The 27319-nt window shown below is 42.1% G+C and overlaps 3 protein-coding genes across 3 annotated transcripts; 1 reads left to right on the plus strand and 2 right to left on the minus strand.

Annotated features, from left to right (window-relative positions):
* Positions 1-9584: 9584 nt before the first annotated feature.
* On the minus strand, positions 9585-10952 carry LOC107280014 (E3 ubiquitin-protein ligase APD2). Its single transcript, XM_015769027.3, has 3 exons — positions 10355-10952; positions 10145-10257; positions 9585-10066 (listed from the first exon to the last, which is right to left on the minus strand). Exons 1-3 carry the CDS (start codon positions 10404-10406, stop codon positions 9890-9892), a joined length of 342 nt encoding a protein of 113 aa, XP_015624513.1. The 5' UTR covers positions 10407-10952; the 3' UTR covers positions 9585-9889.
* Positions 10953-17957: 7005 nt separating this feature from the next.
* Positions 17958-19378, plus strand: LOC4330155 (homeobox-leucine zipper protein HOX24-like). Its single transcript, NM_001401910.1, has 2 exons — positions 17958-18516; positions 18604-19378. Exons 1-2 carry the CDS (start codon positions 18058-18060, stop codon positions 18928-18930), a joined length of 786 nt encoding a protein of 261 aa, NP_001388839.1. The 5' UTR covers positions 17958-18057; the 3' UTR covers positions 18931-19378.
* Positions 19379-21245: 1867 nt separating this feature from the next.
* Positions 21246-26057, minus strand: LOC4330156 (embryogenesis-associated protein EMB8). The gene is made up of 9 exons (XM_015768329.2): positions 25524-26057; positions 24849-24977; positions 24054-24185; positions 23567-23709; positions 23374-23471; positions 23183-23277; positions 22463-22516; positions 21554-21875; positions 21246-21438 (listed from the first exon to the last, which is right to left on the minus strand). The coding sequence occupies exons 1-8, from the start codon at positions 25983-25985 to the stop codon at positions 21648-21650; spliced, it is 1341 nt and encodes a 446-aa protein (XP_015623815.1). The 5' UTR covers positions 25986-26057; the 3' UTR covers positions 21246-21438; positions 21554-21647.
* Positions 26058-27319: the final 1262 nt, after the last annotated feature.

Below are 27319 nucleotides of genomic sequence, written 5' to 3' on the forward strand. Positions count from 1 at the left end.
CTTAAAAAATCAAATTAATCCATTTTTTAAAAAAATTAGCTAATACTTAATTAATCATGCAATAATGTGTGCTCCGTTTTGCGTTAGGGAACCCCTCCTCCCTAACGCAACCAATTACCCAGTTTACGTGTAAATTGCGAGACGAATCTTTTAAGCCTAATTGCGTCATGATTTGACAATGTGGTGCTACAGTAAATATTTGCTAATGATGGATTAATTAGGCTTAATAAATTCGTCTCGCAGTTTCCTGGCGGAATCTGTAATTTGTTTTGTTATTAGAGTACGTTTAATACTTCAAATACGTGTCCGTATATCCGATGGGACAATCAAACTCAAAATTTTTCTTCAACTAAACAAGGCCAAAAGTATTCTGCACCACATGGTTGTTCTTATTGTGCCACCTGCTTAATTTCTTCTTTTGCAAAAAAAAAGAAGATTGATCTTATGCCTTTTTTAACAAGAAATTGTACGGTCCTTAAAATCTACCATGCACTACTTAAAAAATAATTTTTCATAGCATCACCCTTTCATTTTTACTGGTGGGTTTTATAAAAATACACTTGTGAAAATAAATGAGAGGGATTCCGTTACCAACATCCAGCAAAAATCAATTTTCGCTGGTGATCACTTAAGAATCCACTTACAAAAATAGAGATATTTTAATATGATTTTCGCTCGCGGCTGCTAATGGCCACCGCCTGCAAAAAAAAATTGCTATATTAAAATTTCAACCCCACCTCTCCCCGTCTCCCCAACTCCTGCTCACCCCCTTTCTCCCCGCGCCTCTCCTCCTCACCCTAGCCCCTCTCCCCCCACGCCTCTCCTCCTCCTCTCGGCAGCCAAGGCAGAGACGGCGACGGTGAACGACCTCCTTCCTCGTTGAGCCACCGCCGTGGAGCCGCATCGATTTGGCCCGGGGGGCGGATCTGGCCGCCGAACAGCGGATCCAGTCATAGAAGAGGCGCGTGCAGACGGTGGTGGTCGGCCTCCTCCCTCTTCAGTCCAGATGGTGGACAGCCTCCTTCCTTTTTGAGACACCGCCATGGATCTGCACCGACCGGCCACCGGATGGCCACGGGAGCGGCGCGGGCGGCGGATCCGGTCGCGACGACGACGGATCCTCCAACCCCCTTGCCTCTCCCGACGATGCAGCGGGTCGGGGTCACCTGACGACCGTGGCTCGGTGAGCGGCGACTGCGGCTCGGCGGGCGATGACGACGGCAACCACAGCAGCCACGGTGACGTCTGCAACAAGCTCCCTCCTTCGCCGACGCAGCTCGATGACGGCATCCGACGATTGGGGATTAGGGATTTTTTATTGGAATTTTTTTTGCTCGAAAAAAATGTTTTCGTTGGCGAGTATCTTAACATTGCCGCCAGCGAAATCCTATTTTCACTGGTGGTCGTCTTAGCTTGGCCGCCAACGAAAATGATTTTCACTGGCACGCTGTATTAGCGTGGCCGCTAGCGAGCCGACTGCCCGCCAGCACAAATGAATTATTTTCACTTGCCTTTGGTTGTTGGCAGTATAGCCGGCCTCCAGCGAAAACCCATTTTGGCTGCCAGTAAAAACGGTTTTTTTAAGTAGTGATGAGAAACCAAATTTTTAAATTTTAGTATCCGTGGAGCCAAATTATATAATAAAAAAATACAAATTCTCTTGGTAACTTCACAAGGTGTAAAATATTTTTTCTTTAAATTTCAGAAAAATTGCACTCCTGTTTAGGGATGAAAACGGATCGGAAACGGACAGAATATCATATTCGTTTTTATTTTTTTTTCGGAATCGGAATCGGAATCGAAAATTTGGATACGAAAATGAAATCGAATATTATTGAATACAGATACGGAGCAAATACGAGACGGAACGAATATGGTAGCGAATATTTACCGGTATATAAAAAGCCCCTCAAATTGAGTTTCTTGATAACGAAGAGATATCACTTATTATTTTAGTTCAACATCTCCAACATTTATATTGTCAATTTTGTAGATGATCTCACAACCGCATATGAAAATCGATTTTCATGGTTGTTCCTCTAAGAGATCCATATGCAAATATGATTATCATTTTCTATTCTCAAGACCTTTTACTAGATGTATAACTTACTTGCCATTGTATAAATTGGAGATGTTATTTATTTTACTTCACATCTTCAAAACTTGTAATATTTGTTTTATGATTTAAATGCTTTCAAATACAATTGTTATAAACTACAAAGTGGTAGATCCCGTTGAGCTTTACAACTTTGATATGGAACACATCTCCATATGTCGTTTGAATTGTAGATCTGAGATTTTGTAAAAAATAATATGGTATATTATAATGAATATTTAGACCCTTAAATGACCTCAAATAATAAAATAGTCAATAATAAAGTTGTAGATCTCATCAAGCTCTACAATTTTGATATAAAGTTTGTCTTCGTCTGATTCTGTATGAAAAAGTTATGTATATATACGTGTTTTTTCTAAAATTTGCTCAATGTCTGCGGATATCCGAAAAAAAATTCCGGATAGTTTCCGACCGTTTTCCGATTCCGATGGATAGCACCCTTACTATATTCGTTTTCGTTTCCAAGAAAAAAAATCCGAATTCGTTTCCGAATCCGAGAATTTCCGGATAGTTCCGACCGAAACTATCCGAATCCAAAAAATGGTCCGGACGGACGGAAACTATCCGAACCAGTTTCATCCCTACTCCTGCTCTAAAGTGAGGGCATATAATGTATGGTAGACTATTATGACTTTATAACAATTATTTAAAAGGCACAAAAAAATAAATATTAAAAGGTTGAGATATTAAAAAAACATTAAGAAATGCTGATGAAGAAAGTTTTTTTTAAAAAAACTCATCATTTAATTAGTAGCTTGAAAAGTGTGTCTGTGATACTCTAGTAGCATAGAAACATCACCTTATATCTTTTACTTGTCATTGTAAGATCGGTGCAGTCAAAAAGTCAAACGGTCGACAATATGTTTGAGACTATATATTCAGATTGTTATATTTTTTTTCCTCTATATCTAACCGGATATATACAGCCTTTTTTTAATAGGAACCCAATCTTTTAATAGGAATTTAGCCTATCAAACAGGGAACTAGCCCTCAAATAACCTAATCTGAAATTCGCTCCTATTGAGATTTGAACTCAGGACTTTTTTTTAATAGGAACCCAATCTTTTAATAGGAATTTAGCCAGATTTGAACTCAGGACCTTTTTTTTAATAGGAACCCAATCTTTTAATAGGAATTTAGCCAGATTTGAACTCAGGACCTTTTTTTATTGAGATTTGAACTCATGACCTTTTTTTTAATAGGAACCCAATCTTTTAATAGGAATTTAGCCAGATTTGAACTCAGGACCTTTTTTTTAATAGGAACCCAATCTTTTAATAGGAATTTAGCCAGATTTGAACTCAGGACTCAGGACCTTTTTTTTAATAGGAACCCAATCTTTTAATAGGAATTTAGCCAGATTTGAACTCAGGACCTTTTTTTATTGAGATTTGAACTCATGACCTTTTTTTTAATAGGAACCCAATCTTTTAATAGGAATTTAGCCAGATTTGAACTCAGGACCTTTTTTTTAATAGGAACCCAATCTTTTAATAGGAATTTAGCCAGATTTGAACTCAGGACCTTTTTTTTTAATAGGAACCCAATACCCAATCTTTTAATAGGAATTTAGCCAGATTTGAACTCAGGACCTTTTTTTTAATAGGAACCCAATCTTTTAATAGGAATTTAGCCTTATCGAACAGGGAACTAGCTCTCAAATAACCCAATTTGAAATTCGCTCCTATGGAGATTTGAACTCAGGACCTTAGGGTGCTACTCAGGTCACTGCAACCACTAGGCTACATGCCCTTTTACATTCAGATTGTTATATGAATACAGTTAGAATTTCTTTTGCTCAAGATGCATTTTATGGCATTATAATTTTCCTAGATAAGTAGTACAGTACCTACACATTATGAGGTCAAATGTAAGGCGAGAAGTACTGCACGTACTGATTGGAGGCAAGACAAATTGGCTTTTAGGAAAAAGGACAAATGTCAATTAAATGGATGTCTCAAATGATGGCCAACGCTCAACTGGTCCCCTCTAGCTTATTCCATTAAGAATTTTATAGCTTTCCATCTCCCATTCTTCTTTACACCTTTGTAATCTGTGGTGCACGGTGAAGCAAAAAAAAAAAAGAGAAAGAAAAAAAGTGGATGAGCAAGGGTTACACCAAAAGATTGAGACTTGAGCCCCATATAGAGATACTTAAAGTCTTAAACCACATAATGTTCCCATGTTAATAAGATTAATTAGAACTATGAATCAACACTTTTTTTCAGTACACTTAACTGTGTCAGTACTTGCGTCCCTGTACAGCTACGTAGTACGTCATCAGTTGAAGATGTGTGTTTCATCAACTTTTTCCCCCTGTGAATCTGTTGCCCATCCCAAATATGACCTCAAAAAAATGCAATGATTTCACCTATGATAACCCCAATCTTCTCTGTTCTCTCCGCCTTTTCTCTCTCCTCTCTCTCTCTCTCTATCTCTCTACCTCTTTAAGATACCAAACAGACCGTCATCGTCCTCCCCATCCCTGGAGTTCTCTCCCCCCTTGAAACAAGGGAGAGGAACAGGAGAAGGATGAGAGAAAGAATCACTGCAAAAAGGGAGAAAGAAACAAGGAAGAGAAAGAGAGAGGAAGCTTTTTCACTTTGAGGGGAATGTTGTCTGGCTCGAGGTGCATGGAGAAACCTCTGATCGATCAGGTTTGATCTGTAGAGACTGATCTCGGACCAGGCTTCATTCCCCTCAAGTAAAGCTCCCATATTTATTTATGTCTCGTCGATCGATCGATCGATCTCCGCGGTTCTTGGACCGCATGCATACCCGAGATTTTGGTGAGTCTCTGATTGGACATCAAACGATTCTTTTCTTGGGCGATTTCTTGGTTTGGGCGTGCGCAGGAATCATTAGGGTATGATTATCCCGGCGAATTTCTCGCTCCTTGTGTTGGTTTTCGTGTAGTATGGCATGCAGATTGGTGTAATCATGAACTTTTTGACACACAGATGCCTGAAAGCTTTCTCCTTTTTCTTCTCTAAAATATGGGCATCTATCTTGTAGTTGCGGTCTCTCTTTAATTCCTGTTTGCTTTTTGATATGATATCTAATCTGGTAGGAGAAACAAAGGGGAAAAGTTTGCTTTTTACATGGAGGGGACTTACTATCTTCCTTTGATTCCATCACTTTGCATCCACCTATTGATTTCGTTGGTCAAACTATATGTACAGTTTAATATGTTTCATTCAATTGTACTGTATGTAGTTGTATCATAGACACGTACAGTTATCAAAAGTACTACTTTTGATAAATTGTTGATCTAACAACTGTTTCTTGTTCCCTAAGTTTACATATACGACGCACAAGCGAAACTCTCAAGGTATTAACTCGTGATTTCAGAGAAGTTTTTGATGTGTTTATTGTTCAAGTGTGGAAGAAGTTCATGAGGAACATATACAGCTTTTACTCATACATTTAATTTCTTCCTTGATGCACATAAAACCTCTGTCTATATATATTATCTGTGCAGATTTGTTCTTTCAATTCAGAAGGACAAATGCTATAAAGCATTACAGGTAATATCATAAATACCATCCATGATCTATATTTGTTCATTCGTTTTGGTAGTTGTCTTCTCCCTTTTGTTTCTTCATCCATTAATACAGGACACATGCGACTGATCATCTTGTCTAGCGAGTAGACAGCGGTAAGTTTGCAATTTTATCTCCTTGCATGTGCTATTCCAATCAAGTTCTGAAACATTCTATGAATGTATACCACGGTGATTGGAGACAAAAAAAGCTAGGGACCAAATGTTAATGCTGCTTTCTGAATAGCTAGCAGTGTAACACAAGCTGAATCCTCAATGTACAAGTAATTTATATTCTTTAGCTATCTAGGAGGTAGCCTAGGATTCTGCATATATAGAAGATAGTGTGCATTATGATGGAACCTTCATGCGTATATACATATAATCATTTACTGAGATATATATGTTCTGATGAGCATTGAGCTAAGTATACTCAACATGAATATAACCTGGCAGGCTAATTAATATAAATTCGGTGTTCTCACAATGTTGCATTGGAGCTATATGTATAGTTGCTAATAATTAATCCACCAATGTGGAAATGAGGATCCTGAGCTGGCATACAATTAATCTATCTTTTTTTTTCTACTTCGTGTAGTACACTAGTAAAAGTAGGCAGTGCTAGCTGGGAGTACTCCTCTTTCACAGGTCTTGTGTTTGTTTCGGGGTCGGGATAGAACCAATTCATGTGTCATATGGCAGGTAATGGTGAATTTTTCTAGGAAGAGGAGACAAGCAATGGCGTGGTTTCATATATGTATATAACAGATGTCACAGGTTTACTGTTCACGATTATGTCTGAATTGCCAGAAGTGCATGATCAGTACATGCCTGTAAGATTTGTCTCGTCATGACCTATTTATAGCTGTCATAGAAAAAAAAACTACAAGACAACGAAGGTACGTATGTTTGTACTGCATATTGTTAACAAGTTAATCAAGTTTACTTTTAGGCGTTATGGGGTACAGCTGTAGCTTCTTGTTGGTCTAGCATTGATCAACCATTCTTAGCGGTAGTCGGTTTGTTACTATACTAGCCCTTTTCTCAGTAGTGTGGGAAGGCGTCAGTGCGTAGTGGAGGTGTTTTTTTTTTCTTTTCTGGACTATAACCTCCTAGTTGTAGTTCTGTAATTTTTTTTTCTTGTTACATCCAATGAAACTTCATATTGTCTAAGTGTCGGTTCATTGGAAGAAAACATCATCAAGTATACTTTTATGTTGTGAAATAGGAGTAGCAAAACTGAGGAAAATGTTCCTATCAGTACAAATAAGACTTCAAAGATATAGACTTCGAATAGTTAGCCATGATAATGTGTTGCATATATACAGTTCGTTTCTTATGGAACATCTTTGCATCTTGCATGTGTAATGAGTCATCTGAAACGGCGCGTTACTGTCCATATTGGAATACCAACTTGCAACTTTCATTCATTATATTCGAAATGAAAGACATTTTAATTGTTTTGGGGTGCAATATAGCACTGGCAACTAACAGTAATTTGTAAGCAGTTTAGCTTGACAGACAAGTGCACGCCATTGGAATTATGCTGTAATTGTCTTGTGCGAAGTAACTTGGGGCAAGAAATAGTTGGGTGCACCAAAACCGAATGAGCTAAGCATAGCGATGGTTCATGTTGTCCTTCATATGTGAAGTACTTGATGGAAAGAAAGATGCAAGCTCTATTCAATGTCTTCCCCTATTTATGCCAGTTTATGGACACACATTGGTAGGATGGGTCCAAAGAACATAAATAAAGTGAGGGAATTGTATCCACACCACTGAGCTAACTGCAAGTACGTAGATTCAGAAATCATCTTTAGTTCAGAAAATGCAGTAGCTTTAATACCTGTGCCTTAAGAACATTTAGATAGCTTACTTCACCAGGCGGGCTTATTCGGATTAGAGAATCTTCACATGATTTTCGGATGAACACTAGCATGGGATTTTTTTCATCATTTCCTATCGTTCGAATCATGAAAAATGGTTATAGGAAATCCAAAGAAAAGTTTCTTTGGCTGTGTTTAGCTCCACGTCAAAATTAGAAGTTTGACTAACATTGGAAGTTGGAAGAAAAAAGTTGAAAGTTTATGTGTGTAGGAAAGTTTTGATGTGATGGAAAAGTTAAAAGTTTGAAGAAAAAGTTGGTAACTAAACTTGGCCTTTGATGCTGATTTCATAAGAAAAGTACATGAAAAATCAAACGACCTCAAACTCTTTTTTTTTCCTTCATACATACAAATCCTAAGCAATCAACTTTCCGTGGTCCAAATGTCCTCAACTCTTTTATTCATTTGTTTTTCCATTTCTTTCTTTTACGTTTAGATTCCTATTCTATTCCTATACTTATTCTATCGTATGTTTTTTATATTCTATAATCCGAACGAGCCCTTAAAAGTGGTTACAAGGGTGTTCTCTCTTTCTTGATCTCTCGTGCGGGGTTGGGCAGATTGTTGGTATAAACATGATGTTTTTTTTTAGAACATGATATATGATCAGTGAAACAAAGGCAAAGAACATGATATGACGAGTGATGAGATGACACTAGCATATCACCGAATATGCAATGTCCAATCTTATCTGCAATAAAAAGTACGCAGTAGAAGTTTTTTGTGTATGCGAACCGAACGGCATACGACATGTACGAAGAGCGTGACATACTTGATTTTCACGACACGGCAATGTCTTCTTACACGTACAAGCAGAATCAATGCTACTGTACCGCATAAAAGAAACAATTTTCATTCTGTCCTTTAATATTTCAGTCTTGTACAGTATTCTTGAGTACGTATTAGGGTGCACCAAGAAGCAGCAGGTTCAACGTACCCATTGACAGCGAAACGTCTGTGGTGACTTCGTCGATCTCCAGGATTTACCGGCTCAGTCTTCGAAGATGATCATAGGAATAGAGTATGCGTACATGCGCTCATAGGGGTGAGTGTCTGTATTGTACCGTGTAATTCTTAAAAAAAATCCAAGGAATTCCTACAGGTACACAGGCACACAGCTGACAGCTCCTTGCAGCCCTTGAGAAAATTTGTTTGTGTCCCTTTCAGGCTTTCATTTCAGCAGTACCTGCTGCAAGCCTCTCTGGCCAATACTGTAGTGTTCCTGTGCTTTGGGGAGGGGCCGGGGAATGGAGAATATGAAGAACCTTTTGGAATAGATATGTGCCTGACTAGTTTGTGCTTATCTGATGCTGCTCTACTTTGGCTAGCCCGTCGCTTGTGCCGATGGGAGATTCAGGTTCAGGCCCACTGCTTTTTCCATGGGAAGATGGCTACTGCCAGAAGCCAAGCTGACGACTGTTCTGCCGGTGATGTTGAAATCAGCTGCTGGTGTTGATGACAAAGTTATTAACTGTATGCCCTGATCACTAGTGATCGGTATCCTGGTCGACCAGGAGGGTTGAAAGCCAGAAACCATATGGTCCATGACCATGTTTGATCTACAGTCAGAACTCAGAATTAGCTGAAGGTGTATATGTAGTGGCGTCATGTAGAACATGAACGATATGAATAGAAACAAGCGTTGGCAGTAGCTTCACTCAGGCTGTGTTCACATGCACCTTTTCCCGTCCCCTCTCCCTCGTTTTCCACGCGCACGCTTTTCAAACTGCTAAACGGTGTGTTTTTTGCAAAAAAAAGTTTATATAAGAAAGTTACTTTAAAAAATCAAATTAATCTATTTTTTTAAAAAAATTAGCTAATACTTAATTAATCACGTGTTAATGGACCGCTCCATTTTCCGTGCGCAAGAGTTAGGTTCCCATCTCCCCCATCCGAACTCAGCCTCAGTGTGATTCTGAAGAAAACGAAGATAGGTGCAAGTGGTGATTTGCTGTTCGGTTGTTTTCTTTCTTGGCAGCTCAGCCTTTTTTTTTCTCCTCTCTGCAGTTATTTGTTGCATCAGACAGCTCTCGTGTTGATGTTGGTGTGCCAGTTTTTTATTTTAATATTTTTTCAGCGGAACTCCACGCATGTCTCTGGGCCGGTTTGTCGTCGAAACACAAGAGGAGAGTGAGGAATAAGTCCATTTTGACTCCCTTAAAAGTGATCCGAATCTAATCCGTAACCTTCGACCGTAAAACCGGATAAGACGACTCCCCAAACTATTGAAACTAGTGTAATTTGACTCCCTCAGCGGTTTTGGAGGGTGGTTTTGCTGATGTGGCGCTGACGTGGTAATGTTGACATACTTTTCGTCCCACATGGCGCTTACGTGGTATTAGAATTTTAAAAAATATATGTAGGACTCATATGTGATTCACAAAAAAAAATTGACATGTGGGAATTGGCTGGTACGACGGCGCGGCGAGCCTCCAACCAAGCGGCTGGGATGCCGAGAGGCGGAGCGACCGACATCCCGTAGAGCACCAACCCATTCTCCAGCGACCCTCCCTCCGTCCTCGCCTGCAAGAGCGAGTGCACACATTAAAACACTCTTCCTGACTGAGCTTGTGCAGAACCGAGCTACGGGAGGATGATCACCTTGATGTCCTGCACAATGAACGGGTTCGTCTCCACGAGCCTCGAGCAACCTGAGCCGACGACGACTAGCTCCGGCGAGCCGTAGTAGTACCCCAACATCAACGCCGCCGGCGCTGTTCCATCAATGTAAAGGATCAAAGCAAGTTATAGCAAGACGTAGTATGTGTTGTCGACAAAGACAATCTTGATCAGAGATTCAGAGTAACTGACCCAAGAAACAGAAGGCGGGGAGGGTGACAAAGCAGCGCGCCGCTGCCGCCATGACTGTAAGTCATGTACCCTTCGCGGCGCCGGACAGCAAGACGACGCGTAAGAGAAGCTGTGAATCCTTGAACAGATCACGGCCACGAGGGATTTGTGGAATCGGTGTCTTAGCTGATGTCTCCCCCTTTTCTCTTCACCTTCTCTCTCGTGGAGCAATCGACGGGCAGGGGCGGCGAAAGTGGGCGGGAGCCGGAGCGGCGGCGGCGGCAGGCGGGAGGGCTGGCGGGCGGGCGCTGGAGTGTGTGGCATGGAAGCTGCCCCATGCGGCGGCGGGGTGCGCGGGGAGGCGTGCGAGCACGCTGACATCCTTCCGATTCTTCTCGAAAGTCGGAGCAGGGTTTCTCCCTATCTCTGCCATCTCCGGCGGAATCCTGCCGATCAATTGGTTGTCGGCCAGGTTCATCCAGAGCAAACTGCTGCAGTTCCGCCGCCGTCGCCGCTTCAACTTCCGCCGGCCGCCACCACTTTGGCCCCTGCCCGCCGCCACTCCAGCTCGTACTCCCCGCGGCCGGCCGAAGGGGAGAGAAGAGAGAAAAAGAAAGAGAGAAGGGAGGAAGAGGGGAGGAAGAAGAAAGAGAGAGAGGATGAGGAAGAAGAAAGAGAGAGAGGATGACACGTGGGGCCCACATGTCGGTGGATCTCTGTTGACGAAAAAATTGAACACATCGGCCTGGGAGATCTGCTTAGCTCATGTGCAGGTCCAAATCTTAGTGAGATGCGGGCGTGCCAGTCAGTTTGATCCTGCAACTGACAAGATATGCAAATAGTAGATCAAAACAGCCGATCGGCTGATAAGCCGATGGAGTAGTTCCAGCCGATAGGCGATAATAGCCGATGCCGATACCAGCCGATAGCGATAGAGTTTAAGCAATCGGCTATATGTCCAATGTAGATAATGATATAAAGGCAATCGGCTAATGATGATGTAATGAAATAACAATATAATCCAGTATAAACCAATCGGCAAATAATGATATGATAAATAAGCATCGATCCGAAGGTTAAAGCATACATCGGCTGAAGGTCTGATGTCATGAAATCCACAAGATTAGATTAAACAGTGAAACCTTTGTTGTCATCGGCTAAATCCAACTTATATGTATATGCAATACTTTTGAGCCGATGCAACGTCCAAATAACTCACCGGCTAAAACCCCGATGAAATCCTTATTGGCAATCAAGAAGCAGGCCAGAGATTATGGTTCTAAGCACGACTTAGGAGATCAAACTTAACTGATGCAACACTAAGTATGAAAAGAAACATAATATCTAGACAATCAAGCCGATGACTGATTTTCAGGGAGGTAGATGCCTAGGCTAATCTAATCTAGCAAGGCGATTTAGCCGATACTGGCAGAAACCCTAAAGCGAGAGACAGCCGATAGAGCTAAATTGAGATGCTAGGACTAGATTAACATAGACATATGATAAATAGCCAGGCAAATATATTATCCAAACCAGAGTAATCCAAGAGGTCAAATGTCCTGATGCAGCCTTGAACGACGCCGACGTAGACGATACAATTGCCTGGACCGACGGAACATTGGACTTACCCCTTAGCCGGAGATCGAACACCGATGCAGCCCCGCGTCAGGTGCCAAGTTCCGCCAATCAATTAAATAAAGTAGAAAAGGTAAAAGGTGGCGATGCGCCGAATTGTATTGATCGTGAGGATAGATTACAATGACCCCGGGTGTACATATTTTAGTATTGTGGAAGTCGGCCGGCACAACCGTTTAATCGGCCGTCAAAACGGAAACGGTAGCCAGACCGTACCGTATCATCAAGTCGGAGCTGCATGACCATTTCAGAGTAATTATGCAGTAGTATGGCATGATTAATGGGTTATTTATCATCAAATCAGATGTCTGCTTATTGAACTAACATAAACTTGCAAATTGCAGCTCAGCTGCAGTATTTTGACTAACAAGCCCAATGCTATTGCGGTACTAACCATCAGTATTGATATCTATTGAACTAATAAATGGTATTTTCAAAATATAGTTAGAGATTTATACAAATACTTTTTTATTAAGATGATGCGTTTTGTCTCCACCGTTGCCATTAACATCAATTATGTACATCTTAGTGCGAACGCCAAAAATCCGTACAATTCTGTTTAATCATCCGTATTTCGATTAATCGCTTGACGGCACCTCGTCCGTCTGACACCCGTATTCCGTTTTCCACAACACTGACATATTTATACCCATGGATAGATACTAGTCCTTGTAGGACAAGAAAGAAACTTTTCTAAAGATAAAAGGAAAACATAAAGTCCTAATCGGACACTAAACACACTTTCCTAAAGATAAAAAGAAAACTAATAGACTATTCCTAATTAATAGATAAATTGCTATGCTGCATCCTCCTTAAACTCGGTCACTTCTGGATAAGCTCATTTAATAGATTGATTTCCTTAACCGAATATAGCAAGAATCCAACTATGGCGACTTGATGACTTCCATCGGCCGATTCCAAAACTCTGAAGCCGATACTGGCTCTAGGCCGATGATGACCTCGGGGCTTTACCAAATTTCGCTGTTAACAGTCTCACAATTTTTTATGCATGTGAATGACAAACGGGTCCCACGTATACATTTTTAATTCAAATGCCACCTAAGCGCCACGTCAACGTACAGACTAGGTCAACACCGCCACATCAGCGAAACCACCCTCTAAAACCACCAAGGGAGTCAAATTGTACCGGTTTCAATAGTTCGGGGGTCGAGATATCCGGTTTTACGGTTTAGGGTTATGGATTAGATTCCGGTCACTTTTAAGGGAGTCAAAGTGGACTTATTCCGAGGAGAGAATGCGAGGGTAGCGGAGCCTGTAACAAGGGAAGGGCCGAAATGAATAGCTGTGAGACTGAAGGCCCAAACTATAATTGGATGATCGCTTACCAAACAGGCCAAAATGAACAGCCTAGCCCATCCAATTTTTTCATTTAAGAAGTAAAAGCCAGAAATATAATCCATTTTAAAAAAATTGGACTTTGTAGTTAATAACTTTTTCATTTAAGATGTTTTAGATATCCAAATATTCGTTACAAAATATAAAATACATTTTAAAAAATCTCAGATCTACATTTCAAACGACATTGGATGGAGATAAACTTTATATAAAGTTGTAGATCTTGATGAGATCTATAACTTTGTAGTTTATCACTTTTCCATTTAAAATCATTTGGAGTATCGAATAAGCATTATTAGTTTTTAAGCAATTAAAACCGGTGGGAAGGGTTTGAACACAAATAAAAATTTTGTATTTAGGTCCCTTGCCGCCCTTTGAGAGGGCGATTTTTAAATATCGCCCTTCTTAAGGGCGGCAGGCAATTAGATTTGTAAATTTTCGAAACAAAAAATTATTTTTGTAAATATTTTAATAAAAAAATGTATAAATAAAAAATCTTAAATGAACAGTCCAATTTTTTTAATAATAAAAATGGATTATATTTCTGGCTTTTACCAAAGGGCACAACTAAAAATAGTTATTAGAAGTAAAAATTAAACAAGGTGATGGGAGACCCTCCCAACTTCCGCTAATAAAAATATCAACTAAAACAAAGTTTGCAAAACTAGCATATTGCTTGCAACAGGTTTTTTTTCCTTGTCTAATATATTGGTATGATGCTAATTTTGTTATCATTTCAAAAAATATTAAGCTCCATAATATTATATTATCATTTTTTTTCTTTCGACGAAGTCCATGGCATGTGAGGGTTCAGAAACAAGCAAAGTTTTTGCCTCACAACTCGTAGATCTCGCATGATAGTTGGGTGGTAGTGATGGTGACAGCACCACCCCCACTACCATCTTTTATATTTAGTACAAATATCTAGTCCAAAATTATGTAAGTACTACTATCAGGGTTATGTATAAGATATACCTCCTATTCTTGAGGTTGTGAGGTATACGAATACGGTATATCCTCAAGTACACGAGAAGGTTGCCCACCAGATCAACGAAAATAGCCAATGCGCAAGGAATCCGTCTCCCTGAATAAAAGGTGTTAGGGTCCTATTTGGGGAAGATAGGGGATTTATGATTTCTTACATAAAAATGTATCTTCAAATTCTACTTGGAGAATAAGGTAACCTGTGGTATAAATACATGACCCCTAGAGGGGTGCAGGGTATCGAATCTTAGCGCAAGACGCCTGCCATAGTAGAAGCAATCCAGAGGATTCGAAGCCAACTGGCCGGTGGATCTCGTCGAGCCGTTCTCGACATGGATCTTCGGTAATCTCGGGGTACTAGTGTTCTCTGTTGTAATCTCCGTGGTTTTCTCCATAATCCCATATAAAATAGGTTAGGTCTATTACCTCACGAGGGACCTAAACCAGTATAATCCTTGTGTCCCGTGTGCTTGATGTCGTATCGTATAGATCCTCGTACCAACGTACCCCTATACCATCATAATACGGACTGCAGGTATCACCCATCGACAACTACGTCATTCATACTAGAATAAAAGATTCCTGCCTACTAGGATACTCTCTCCGTTCTAAAATAAATCAATCTCGTACCAGATGTGTATCCAGATTCATCGTACTAGAATGTATCACATTTTATGTCCAGATTCATCGAACTAAGATGTGTCACATTTGGTACGAGGTTGGTTTATTTTGAGACGGAGTGAGTATGTCCTTAAATTAATGTTTTTAAACAACACCTCACTCGCTTTTATGCGCATAGTTCTCAAACTGCTAAACGATGTGCTTTTTAAAAATTTTAAGTGAATTTCACAAAACTACAGTTATTTTGATGAAATTATCATAAAGCTACATTTTTAAGGCATTGTTTCACAAAACTACATATTTAACATAAAATTTATCACAAAACTACAAATTTAGGACCAACTATGATAAAACTATAGATTTAATACTATAGTTATCACAAAACTATATATTTTATAGCTTAAATCCCTACCACTACTACTATGTTAGAGTGATAAATGTTGTAGTTTTGTACTTAACATGATGCAAAACATGTACAATAGTGATAATTTTATTACTAAATTTGTAGTTTAGTGATCTTTCACCTTAAATGATCTATAGTTCTTTGTAGTTTTATGATAGTTTTGTTAAAAGTACATGTAGTTTTTCTGAAATTTGCTCAAAAATTTTCTATAGAAAAGTTATTTTTAAAAATCATATTAATCTATTTTTATTTTTAAAATAATACTTAATTATTATTCGCTAATGCACATTTCTTTTTCTTTTGTGTACTGAAGGTCAACCCCCTTCCCGAACCCACCGTAAATGTGGGGGAAATTTAACTATTTGCCACTCTTGTGACATGGCAATTAACGATTTGCCACACCCTGTCAATGACACGTGGGCCCTCATGTGTCTATGACATGTGGGTCTAGTGGAAAATCGTTAAGCACCACTTGTAAGAGTGTCAAATAGTTAAAAGCCTCTAAATGTGGAGCAGCCCAACTAATTATAAATTTTCTTCGTCCCACGAAAACGAATCTAGAATTGGATGTGATGCATTCTTATACAACAATTTTGAACATAGGTATGTTCAGATTCGTACTAATAGAATGTGTCATATCCAGTGGTAGTAGATTGTTTTTATGGGACGAAGAGAGTAGTGTGCCATAATGCCATGGCGATCAATCAATCACCAATGTCAGATCTGCAAATCAGTGTCTTAAAAAAAAACTGCAGACGAGAAAGGAGTGCCAAGTGACTCATAAATCATAAACGGTCACACTCCAGTTAGCAAAAGGTCTGTGCACCGCGACCGCGAGATACGTGTTGCCGACATGGTCCTATCAGTGACCAGATAACAATTCTCTCTCCCGGCTTTGAACGCACAGATAAAAACACGTACGCAAAAACAATCCAATCCCCTAAAGGCAAGGCTCTCGCAAAAGCTAAACCCAATGCCTACATACATGCATCCGCCCGCCAGTAGTAGTGCTCGCCAAGTAAGTTGCTAGCTACTCCGACTTGATAAACACACACAAGAACACACACAGTGCATATCGGAAAAAAGCACTTGCGATTGCGAGTTGCGACGAGGCGATCGAAAGCTTTGCCGATCGAGCGAAAACAAAAGCGGTTTTGTCCGCGCGGACACGCGCCGGCTCGCTCGGCCTCGCCGCGGCGTACGTCGCCATCACGCCGTCGACGTCGCGGCGACCGCACCACCACCCACCACCCCGCGCACGAGGACCGCGAGCGCGACGCTGACCCGGGCCCGGCGCCCCTGCGCGCGCCCAGCCACGACGGGCTGGCTAATCACTGCAATTATCCCATTAACTACGGGCTTATCGGCGACAGGTCATCCTTAATATATCGGGTGATCAGCGTGTCGTTGTGAACTGTGACCTCGGAGAGCCACTGACGTGTCGGCTCCGGGGACGGGACGACTCCGCGGCCGGCTCGGCCGCGCGCGCAAGCAAACGGTGAGTACGTACGCATGAAGAGAGTATTGTATTGTAGCATTAGTTTTATGTTAAGAGTGATTTGGTTTGATGTTAGTGGCTGCGACTACGTTTCCAGGGGATTTGTGGCTGCCGAAACGGCAAAGGCAGCCATCAGTTCGTTTCCCCCTACGTGAGGGATAGATGACACAACATGGTACTGATCTCAGCCGAGCCGACCACCGAACGAATCACGTGCAGGAGAACCTGGCATGCTAATCGTGCCCTGACATGTGTGCCAAATCATATCTGTCGATAAGCAACTGCAAAACTGTAAACTAAGAAGATGTTTGGGACAGAGGGACTAAACTTTAGTCCTCTCTAAAAAAAATAAGTCCCTAGAGAGAGCCCTCTCCCCCAAACACCTCCTAAAGCAAGCGAAGAAGCTCCTAGCTGCAGCTAACCTGCACGGTGAAAATTGCCCAAGAAGCTCACTGGGCGCGTGCAGCGGCGATTCGACCATCTGTTCCACGCGGAGTCACTCCTGGGACACGTAACGCCGGGGATGATAAGCTTATCTGACTTTTGACGACCGGTCCTAGCTAGGAGAAGGTACAGTGCGTGTATACTCTGCTTGTCCTGCCGAGCCGGGAAAAAAACGCTAGCGTACAGCGACGCCTCATCATCCCTCCCTCGCACGGCCACACACCCCCAGATGGTTGGGAGCCCTCACCCCTGCAAGATAGTCTCACACGCGAGCCCCCCCAGCCGCTGCAACGTGACAAGCCACCCCCTGCCACCTCGGCTTCCCGTCCGTGAGACGCTCTCCGCCGCATGGCCCAGTTGACGTGGACGCTGCCCACCTATACTACTACGCACCATGGCTGATGGCTGCTGCACATTGGCAATTTGGAATTGATTTTTTTTTTTTTTTTGCGTAGAGGAGATGAGGAGGTCTCACACTCCAAGCTCGCGCCACGTGTACGGCGAGAGCTCGAATCGATCGCGAGACGGATAACCATCCGGGGGAGTGTGGGGGCTCCGATGCGGGACACCTGGCGCGGGACAAAAGGCGAGGTGGGGCCCACGCGTACCAGGGCACGAGACCGTGGTGCCACGTGTCGGCATCGGCTCCGGTATAAAAGGTCGCCGCGCGCGCCGTTGTTCTGGAACACACACACTACTGCGACTGCTAGTGCTCTGGTCTTACATTCGACGAACTGATCGATATTCGATACGACGTCTCCTCCTACCTGGAGCTTGGGAAAAATGGAGAGCGACTGCCAGTTCTTGGTGGCGCCGCCGCAGCCGCACATGTACTACGACACGGCGGCGGCGGCGGTGGACGAGGCGCAGTTCTTGCGGCAGATGGTGGCCGCGGCGGATCACCACGCGGCCGCCGCTGGGAGAGGAGGCGGCGACGGCGACGGCGGCGGCGGCGGCGGCGGTGGCGGGGAGAGGAAGCGGCGGTTCACGGAGGAGCAGGTGCGGTCGCTGGAGACGACGTTCCACGCGCGGCGGGCCAAGCTGGAGCCGCGGGAGAAGGCGGAGCTGGCGCGGGAGCTCGGGCTGCAGCCGCGCCAGGTGGCCATCTGGTTCCAGAACAAGCGCGCCCGGTGGCGCTCCAAGCAGATCGAGCACGACTACGCCGCGCTCCGCGCCCAGTACGACGCCCTCCACGCCCGCGTCGAGTCGCTCAGGCAGGAGAAGCTCGCCCTCGCAGACCAGGTTCGTGCGCCATTGCCGACCAATCATCAGCTATACCTGCTGCATACGTGCACGCATGGTGACAATGCGCGCTTTGCCTTCTTGCAGGTGGATGAGCTGAGGGGGAAGCTGAACGAGCGGCAAGACCAGAGCGGCAGCTGCGACGGCGGCGGCGCCGAAGGGGACGACGACGACAAGAGGAATAGCGTGATGAACGCGAGCAGCAGCGGCCTCGTGGAGGAGGACTACGTGAGCTGCCTCGCGGTGCCGGTGGTGGACGTCTCGGAGGACGGCTCGGCGGCGTGCGGCGGGTCGTCGTACGAGTACGACCATCACCTAGACTACTTGGGCGGCGGCCAGCTGCCCGATCCGTTCTGCGGCATGCCGGATCTGTGGGAGATATGGCCAATGGTGGAATGGAACGCAGTAGCATGATCATGCTAATCAATCAGCGTAGCATACAGTATATAAATATATATGTGTATGAGTACGTGTTGTATTGGGTCTATATAGATATTTTGCTGCTGTTGCTGCTGCTGGCTTGTGCAGTCAGTTGGTCCGGAGAGATCGACTAGAGCCGCGGCGCTCGTAAGCTAGACGGGAGAGCAGATTAGAGATGGAGGATGCAACCGGCCGGCCGGCAAACCATGCAACAATGCAAATCCACACATGCATTGCGTTGCACAGATAGAAATCCTCCGGCCGGTCGATCGCCGAGTCTTGCTGCTTGTTATGCTAGGATGCTACATTAATTATTCATGTTCGTGAATCTGGCTCCCCTGCCTCGGAGCCCGTTCGTGCACATATGTGAAACATATATATCAACGCTGCGCATGTGTGCCATGCCCATGCGCATGCCGGCGCTTGTCGTCCATGCTTTGAACGTTATTGTGTTCGCGCGCAGTGAATGTTACTGTAGGACGTGCAGCGACCGCACCGAGCGGCGGAGGGAGAGATCAACGGAGAAAACATCGCAATCGTTGGCGACAAGGTCGTACTCGCACCACAGGAGATGGGTCGCGTTTTCCTCGAGCTCGTTTGGAGGTTAGCGGTCGATCCGCTCGGCGTGGCGATCGACTGTTCGTCGTCCCGCGGCCCGGGCGCTGTTGCGCGGGGGAAGCAGAGATGCGGGGGCAGGTGTCTGTCGCGGAGAGAGATCGACGAGAGGATATGCTGCGGCGAGCAAGGAGCAACTAGCGAGGATTAAGAAAGTTCTGGATGCGTGTGGCTGTGCCGGCGGCCAAATGTGTGGTGGAAAACCGGAACGATCGAAGCGAGCCAGTGGGACATGAAAGCGACGCGAGGCCAAATGAGAAGCACGAAAAAGACGTAGCGCAGCCATAGGTGCTGTTGAGCTCTTGGAATCGAGGGCGCTTTGCGCAGGACTAAGAGCAAGATAATAGTAGAGCTAATTTCCTGCTATTAGTCCATCTTAGGACCCCTTTGATTTGGAGAATAAACATAGGAATTTTGAGGATTCCAATCCTAAAACAAAGGATTAAATTCTATCTTATCCTTTAAAATTCCTATGAAATGGACAATCCTATAGAGATTTTAGAGGAAATTTAGCAAGAGCTTAAATCTCTTGGAAACTTTCCTTTGAGTCTATCTCTCTCATCCGATTCCTGTGTTCTTCATGCGGTTCAATCAAACGGTCATACATGTGTTTTTCATGTGTTTTACAATCCTCTGTTTTGCATTTGCATTCCTATTAGAATCTTACGTTTTTCTATTTATCCTTTTTTTTCATTCCTACGATTTAAATGGGCACTTAAAGCCAACATATATAATAGATTAGCAATAAGGTTGACCACAATTTTCTACTCCTCTCTCTATTGACACGGTTTCCAAAACACAACTTTGACTTGTTATTTCTATAAAAATATTTATTGAAAAGTGATATATGTATACTTTTATAAAAGTATTTTTCAAGACAAATCTATTCATATAATTTTTACATTTTCAAACTCAACAATTTAAGAGTTATTCATGATTTATATTCCCAAGGTTTGATTTAAACATTATTCTAAACGACTTCTTTTACGAGTACAGAGGGAGTATACAATTATTGTATTTGTCTTAAAACTTGTGTTAAGCTGCTCTTACATAAGAGCCAACACCTTTGATTTTTTTTTTCTTACCTGTCTCCACGTAAATTTATAGTAGGCTTATAACTCATTATTATCCTTGCTGTTGTACCGAGCTCAAGCCATTCTGAGAATGAGATGTTCTACCATGATCTTAGTGTTAGAATCAATATATAGAATAGTAGGCTTGTTTGGTTTGGAGCCAATTTTTACCTTACTAATTTTTTATAGTGTTAAAACCTCATCAAGTTTTGACACTAGTATAGAACTTGTTCGGTTTGAAGATAATTTTTGCCATATACTAAGATTTTAGTGCCAAAATCTTTCAACCAAATTTGGTAATATAGAAGTTGAACTAGTATGGACGTGAAAATTGGCAGCAAACCAAATATCCACGTGGTACCATTAAAGTTGCCAATTTTTTTGTAAGGTGCAAATTAGCTTCAATCTAAACTAGCCTATAGATCATTTCTATGGATGATCATATGATAGTACTATATCTAGGAATAGTAGGGTATGTAGGTACGGTGCTCTTTTGGATACATTTTCTACAGGCCCGGTGGTTGTTGGTGCCACATATGGCCTATAGGAGTATTACTATGTGGTGTTATCTGCCTATCTATGAACTAATAATTACATATGAATATCAGGGCCGCACTTGTATAGACGTATAGTTGTAGGATGTATATTAAGAACACGATCGATATACTGTTTATACCGTTTTATACAGCACGTATCGGCAATGGTCAATACGGAATAAATATTAAAATTAGTTGAACAGGCAAAGCCCATAAATCTGTAAAGAATCCCAGACTGCAGGCCGCGACAATATCGTCACAACTCAATAACGTAGAACCTGCACAAGTAAAGCAGAGGCAGAGCGAACAATATTCATCAAACTATTGATGGAAGAACAGAAAATATTTATACTTAGGAACAAAACTAGGGGTGCATGAGATTTGATCATGTACCTGTCATCCTGGAGCACTGTAGAGCATCTCGACCTAACAACTATGTGCACAAGACATGCCTAGTGAATGGAAAAATCTGGCAAGAGAAACGTTACTATCGCTGCACATGCACGGAGACATCTGGGGCTGACGTTTGTGTAACACTCTGCTGCTCATATGAGATGCTACCCTTGGTACTAGAGTTCTTTTCGTTATGAACATATTCTAAAAACTCCATTATAATTGGGTCAGTCCAAGGGCATCCAAATGGAGCATCTTCACCTGCCACCCATCCAAGGTGACCACCCTGTGGTGTTACTATCAGTAGGCAGTTCGGGTTCGCCTGAAAAGATAAAATAACAAGATTTTCTTGAGTCATTTTAGAGCAACACAGAGCAGAATAAATACATAACTATTGAATGAATCATAAGTTACAGGCCTTCAGTTATCTCAGTGTAAAAGGTAGGTGCAGTACCCTATTGAGTTTTCTATCCTATCTTGGTAGGATTCATGACTATCTTGGTGATGTGGAAAAAGAAAGATCGACTCTCCAATTAGACGCATTAGACTATGGCATTACAGCCAAACCCAAATTTGTTGTCTTTGTTGTATAGTTCAATTCACTCATTAATTAATAAAACAAAACCCCCCACATAAGAGTACCTGAATCCCAGTTAGATATGATTCTCATTTCAGTTAGCACGACCCGGAAATTGTACTTTTAATCAACAAGTTACAGTACACAGAAGTAACAAAGTTCTACTTTTCACCCTTTGGATCTGCATGCACTCTTATTTGTTGACTTAAAACAGAACTCTCATGAATTAGACTCGGTATGCTGGCCTCATGTTCTTATGCAAGAGATCAACGCTGAGTAATAGGGTCCAGTAGGGTGCATACTACAAAGTACAAACTGCAACAAGCGAATACCTTGATATCTTCTCTGGGAATTCCCCTAGATGGTGCAATTGGGTCATTATCCGCCTGCACATAATTAAGCAAGAATAAAAAACTATAGCAGAAAATATCTAAGCAACCCTTAATATGTGATTGTACGGCCTAATTGTTTTCTCTTTTTTGAGAGAGAAAGCCAAATTGTTTTCATTGTATAATATATGAACCAGTACTGACAACTGAATACAAACTGTTGAGCATTGACCTTGTTTTCCAGCATGTCTATGGAAGTACAAACAGATCTAACTACTTTTAAAGCCTTCATGTATTCCTTATTCCATGATTGCTCTATGAATTCCATAGTGCCGACTTGAAGTAATGTGTGAATGGAAGTGCAATACCGTAACTATTGTCATCTAGAATTATTGAAGTAATTTGTACTATATTGGCAAGACCAAGGCAAGCAATCAAAAGTTTTTTTCCCCTGGCATTTCAATTACACAATTAAGTGGGCTGTGTACATCCATTGTGGATGTAGAGGCCAGATTTTAATCCATTTTCTAAAAAAAAAATTACACAATTAAGAGGCCATGAGTTGACTTGCATTGAGATACTCCTGCTCTATTTTTGCTTTACAATTTTGACTAAATATTTTTACTGTTCCCTAAGGATGACAAAATGATACTATCAAACTAAGTAATAAGATAATTGTTGTTCCTAATGTGTGAGCGAAGCATATAGAACTAGTAGTTTCACCTGTATGCACAATAAGGGTATGGAAACATTTTTTATGGAATCTGAGCTGCTTGAGTTGGAGTAATAATCATCCACAGACTTGAAGCCAAATGAAACTGCATACAATTGAAGTGTAATTTTAAATGCGGGTCCCAACAGAGAAAAAAAATGAATAGCATCCGGTAAGAGTTATGCTTGATGTCATTTCAAACCTCGGGTTAGCCCTTCATCAAAGTCTCTAACTGATCTTGCATTCGCTGCCTTTGGTATATTATATTCACCTTCCAATCCTTCAAAAAGAAGTGCATGCCTAAAATTTTATGAATTCCCTAAAAGTCAACTGTTAGAATTCATTGAAGGAGAGCAGTGTAATTTAGATTTGATGAAAGGTGAACAGAAGAATACTTCTTAAATATATTCCTCAGAGCCTTAGCAAGGGCTCTGTCATAGACATTGTTAAATCCTTTGTGGAAATCTTCATCTGCAATTACCAAATCGAATGGATTGCACAAAGACACAGCTCCAGAAAGAACACATTTATCAGTTTCCTGGAAAGAGAAAACATATAGCTGTAAAGTTTCAGACTGTTAGAGTAAAGCGTGCCTTGGGATCAATTCTATATAACCTAATGCAGAAAAAAAAACACATATCAAATTATTAGGTGATAAAAAGGAGCAAGTCCATAAGTTTAAAACATATTGGATTAAATCACACACTGAATCAAACAAAAGTGGCACATATATAGGTCAACTCCTAGTCATCATCAGCTACAAAAGGTAGTACATAAATCATATGACTTCAAGATGAAATAAACCCTGATAAATATGGCACAAGGAAAAAAAATGCTGTTGTGTAGAACTGTAGGCTCATCATCAATGAGTAAAGAACTCACCTCTCCAAGGTAGCGCACAAGAATGTTTGCTCCAAGAGACCAGCCAACAGCATAAACGTTAGATTGAGGAAAACGTCCTAAAACATGATCAACTACTTGCCGGAGATCTCCAGTAAATGATGCCGAATAGAACTGCACATGACAGGAAAATAACGTTTTAAGAAGACGAGATATTGTAGCGTTTTTTTGCTTTAAATGTGATTTGATTCCATTATATTATACAGTCTGCTAATTCGTAGGTTTCCTCCACAATATTCAATATTAAGGCTTATGAACATGGTGAATGGTGGCTTGCCAATATGTCTGCATTATAGATCAGGTTAGCCAAAAGATGCTGATAAGTTTGAAGGACACAAGACAACCATTTTTTTTCCCAATATAATAGGAAGAAATGTTCTCTAGAAAAAAAAAGGTCAACAATGAAGTGCAAAACTGAATTAACCTTTCATTGTTGACTACATATCTGAGTGCCAAACACTACCATGGAATTAGGAGCCATATGGATTAGCCCTTCACCATATGGTGCTGAAGTAGGTGGCTCATGTCATATTCCCAGCAAGAGCATAAACAACCTTCAGCTTAATTAAGAGTGATCAGAACCAACTAAAGTGCAAGCTACATGTATCAGACAGGATGAAAATCTGAAAAACAGTCCCATAATAAACAACCTCTACAAGCTGAGAGAGTAAAGTTGATCAACTGATTCTGACTTCTTTTTTCAATTGTTACTTGATTTTTCAGGATCTACTGAATATAGTGAATACAATGAGATTAATAAAATATTTGATAAAGTACCTTGGCTGTAGTCACTGGACTGCCTGCACATCCACGGCTGTTAAACACCACCACGCGCCATCCTTTGTTTCTAGCTCTTAACAGCATATGCCTTACATATGTATCATCACTTCCCCCTGTTAGACCAGGCTGCCGATGTCGAACTTTAAGCATTAGTCACTAACCATAAGCTAGTTAAATGCATGTCTGAACTACAGATAAGCACTGGCCATCTAACAGTAAAGATAAAAGGTAAAATAGAAGTCAGATCAGTTGATTTCAGTTCTGTGGTCATATACGGAGTGGATGTCTTTGACTGCACATTGGACGATTAATTTTAGTTCTGTCAGATGCTTTCAATGGGTCATCTGAGATGTCGTGAACCTGTTCCTTGGAGCAGGTCAACGAAATGTTGCTAGAATCTCCCGTTTGGGGGAAATATTATGACGGCAAAAGCTTAGTTGCTTTTCACTTAGCCACTCTGAACACTAGACTACTTCGATCCTGGACTAGTCATCCTACCAGTGTTATTTGGCCATTTCTGAACAAAAAAAATACTATCCCAATCCCAATGCGAATCAAATCTCATTCATCGATTCATTTCTAACTACCAGCAAATGCATTGACGCTCGATGTATACAGGCATACAGCGCGCAACCACACACGAGACTACGAGAGGGAAAGCGACAGGCATACCAGGAGTATGAGCACCGGCGCGTCCCGCGGAAGCGCACGGTCGTCGCCGGAGACCCAGTCGAGCGCGACGGCGCCATCGTCGGGCGTGCGGAGGCACTCGCGGCGGAGCGCGACGGCCGGGAGCGACCGCGCGAAGGCGGCGAAGATGGTCTCGACGTGCCGGTTCGACGCGACAATGGGGAAGGCTCGGTACGGCCGGCGGAGGCTGTCGAACCCGGCGAGGAGGCCGCAGCGCGCCCCGGCGACCTCGAGGCTCTCGTGCGGGAGGAGGGGACTCGGCGGCGGCCGCTGCTCCCCGGCGCCGCCTGAGACGGGGCGGCCGTTGGAGGGGGCCGAGATGGAGGAGGAGGAGGTGCTGGACATGGAGACGGCGGCGGCCGGGAGGAGGGAGCGGAGGCGAGGGGCGACGAAGCGGCGGGTGGAGGCGACCAGTGGGGATGATGGCGTGGGTGGCGCGGCCATGGGGGGGGGGGGGGGGGGCGGGGGGGTTGGTGGTGGTTTGGGACTTGGTGGTAGTTTGGTGCTTGGAGTGAACAGGGTGGGGCTTGGGAAGTTGGGATCCTCGGCTTTTCGAGTTGCGGGGCCGGACAGGTAGGAGCCAGAAGGATCTGGTGGCCGGGATTGCGGCCACGTGGCTATCGTGGGAGGATAGCCGCTCAAATCTTGGGCTGGGCCGTGTTTGTTGATTTATAGGCCTATTTTAGGCCCTTTCACGGGATGAGCTGGGAACTAGACTTCGTATAGAAACTGAAAAAGGACTCAGCCCTGTTCTTTTTCTCCAACTAACGTTAACTTTCTTATTTTTCATTAGCATGTTTTTCAAACGGTTAAATAATATATCTTTAAATATATATATATATATTGTTAAGAAAAATAAAAAAACCATTTCTAAATTTTATAATAATTAATACTTGGTTAATCATACAGTAATGATTTATTTCGTTTCATGTATCACCAAATATATGGGCCGAACTATTAGGTCTAACTCGGGGTCTTCTAGTTAGCGCACCTGCGCCGGTAATGTTGCTAGCGCGCACTTTTCTGTTCCGCGTCGGGGCTAGAAGGTTAAGCCCGTGGGCCCGGATTAATCTAATTATAGTTTTTTATTATCAAAATAATACATAATAATATAGTTAAGTTGAAAGTTTTGAAAATATGAAGAATATTTTCAAAATCTAAGTTGAAAGTTTTAAAAAAATTATCTTGAAAGTTTAAATTTCGAGTTGGAACCTTTTAACCTCGAGTTGAAATTTTTCAAATTTGAGTTGAAAGTTTTTAAATTTTGACTTGAAAGTTTTTAAATTTCGAGTTGAAAGTATTTAAAATTTGGGTAAAAAGTTTTCAAATTTGGGTAAAAAATTTTCAAATTCGAGTTGAAAGTTTTTAAAATTCAAGATGAAAGTTTTCAAAATTGACTTGAAAGTTTAAATTTTGAGTTGAAAGTTTTCAAATTTTAAATTGAAAGTTTAAATTTTCAAATTTTGAGTTGTTTTAAATTATGGTCGTGACTTTTAATTTCTTCTATAGAAAATTTCAAATTTCGTGTATAGAATTTTAAATCTTTAGTTAAAAAGGAAACAACTTCATGGAAAAAAAGGAAAGATTAATTAAAAAAAACTATCGGAAACTAATTACGTGAATGAACTAATCGTGAGATTTTTCTCCAAATCTAGCGCGGCGGCGCGCGTGCACACGCCTCTCGTGGTGTTTTTTTTTCACGAAGAAAACAAAAGTGGGCCGGAGCGGAATCGCGTGAGGATATAAGCTTAAAACGCGCGCCAGATCGCTAGCCAGCG

The sequence above is a fragment of the Oryza sativa genome, chromosome 2, assembly GCF_034140825.1.
Source record: "Oryza sativa Japonica Group chromosome 2, ASM3414082v1".
Classification (NCBI taxonomy): Eukaryota; Viridiplantae; Streptophyta; class Magnoliopsida; order Poales; family Poaceae; genus Oryza; species Oryza sativa.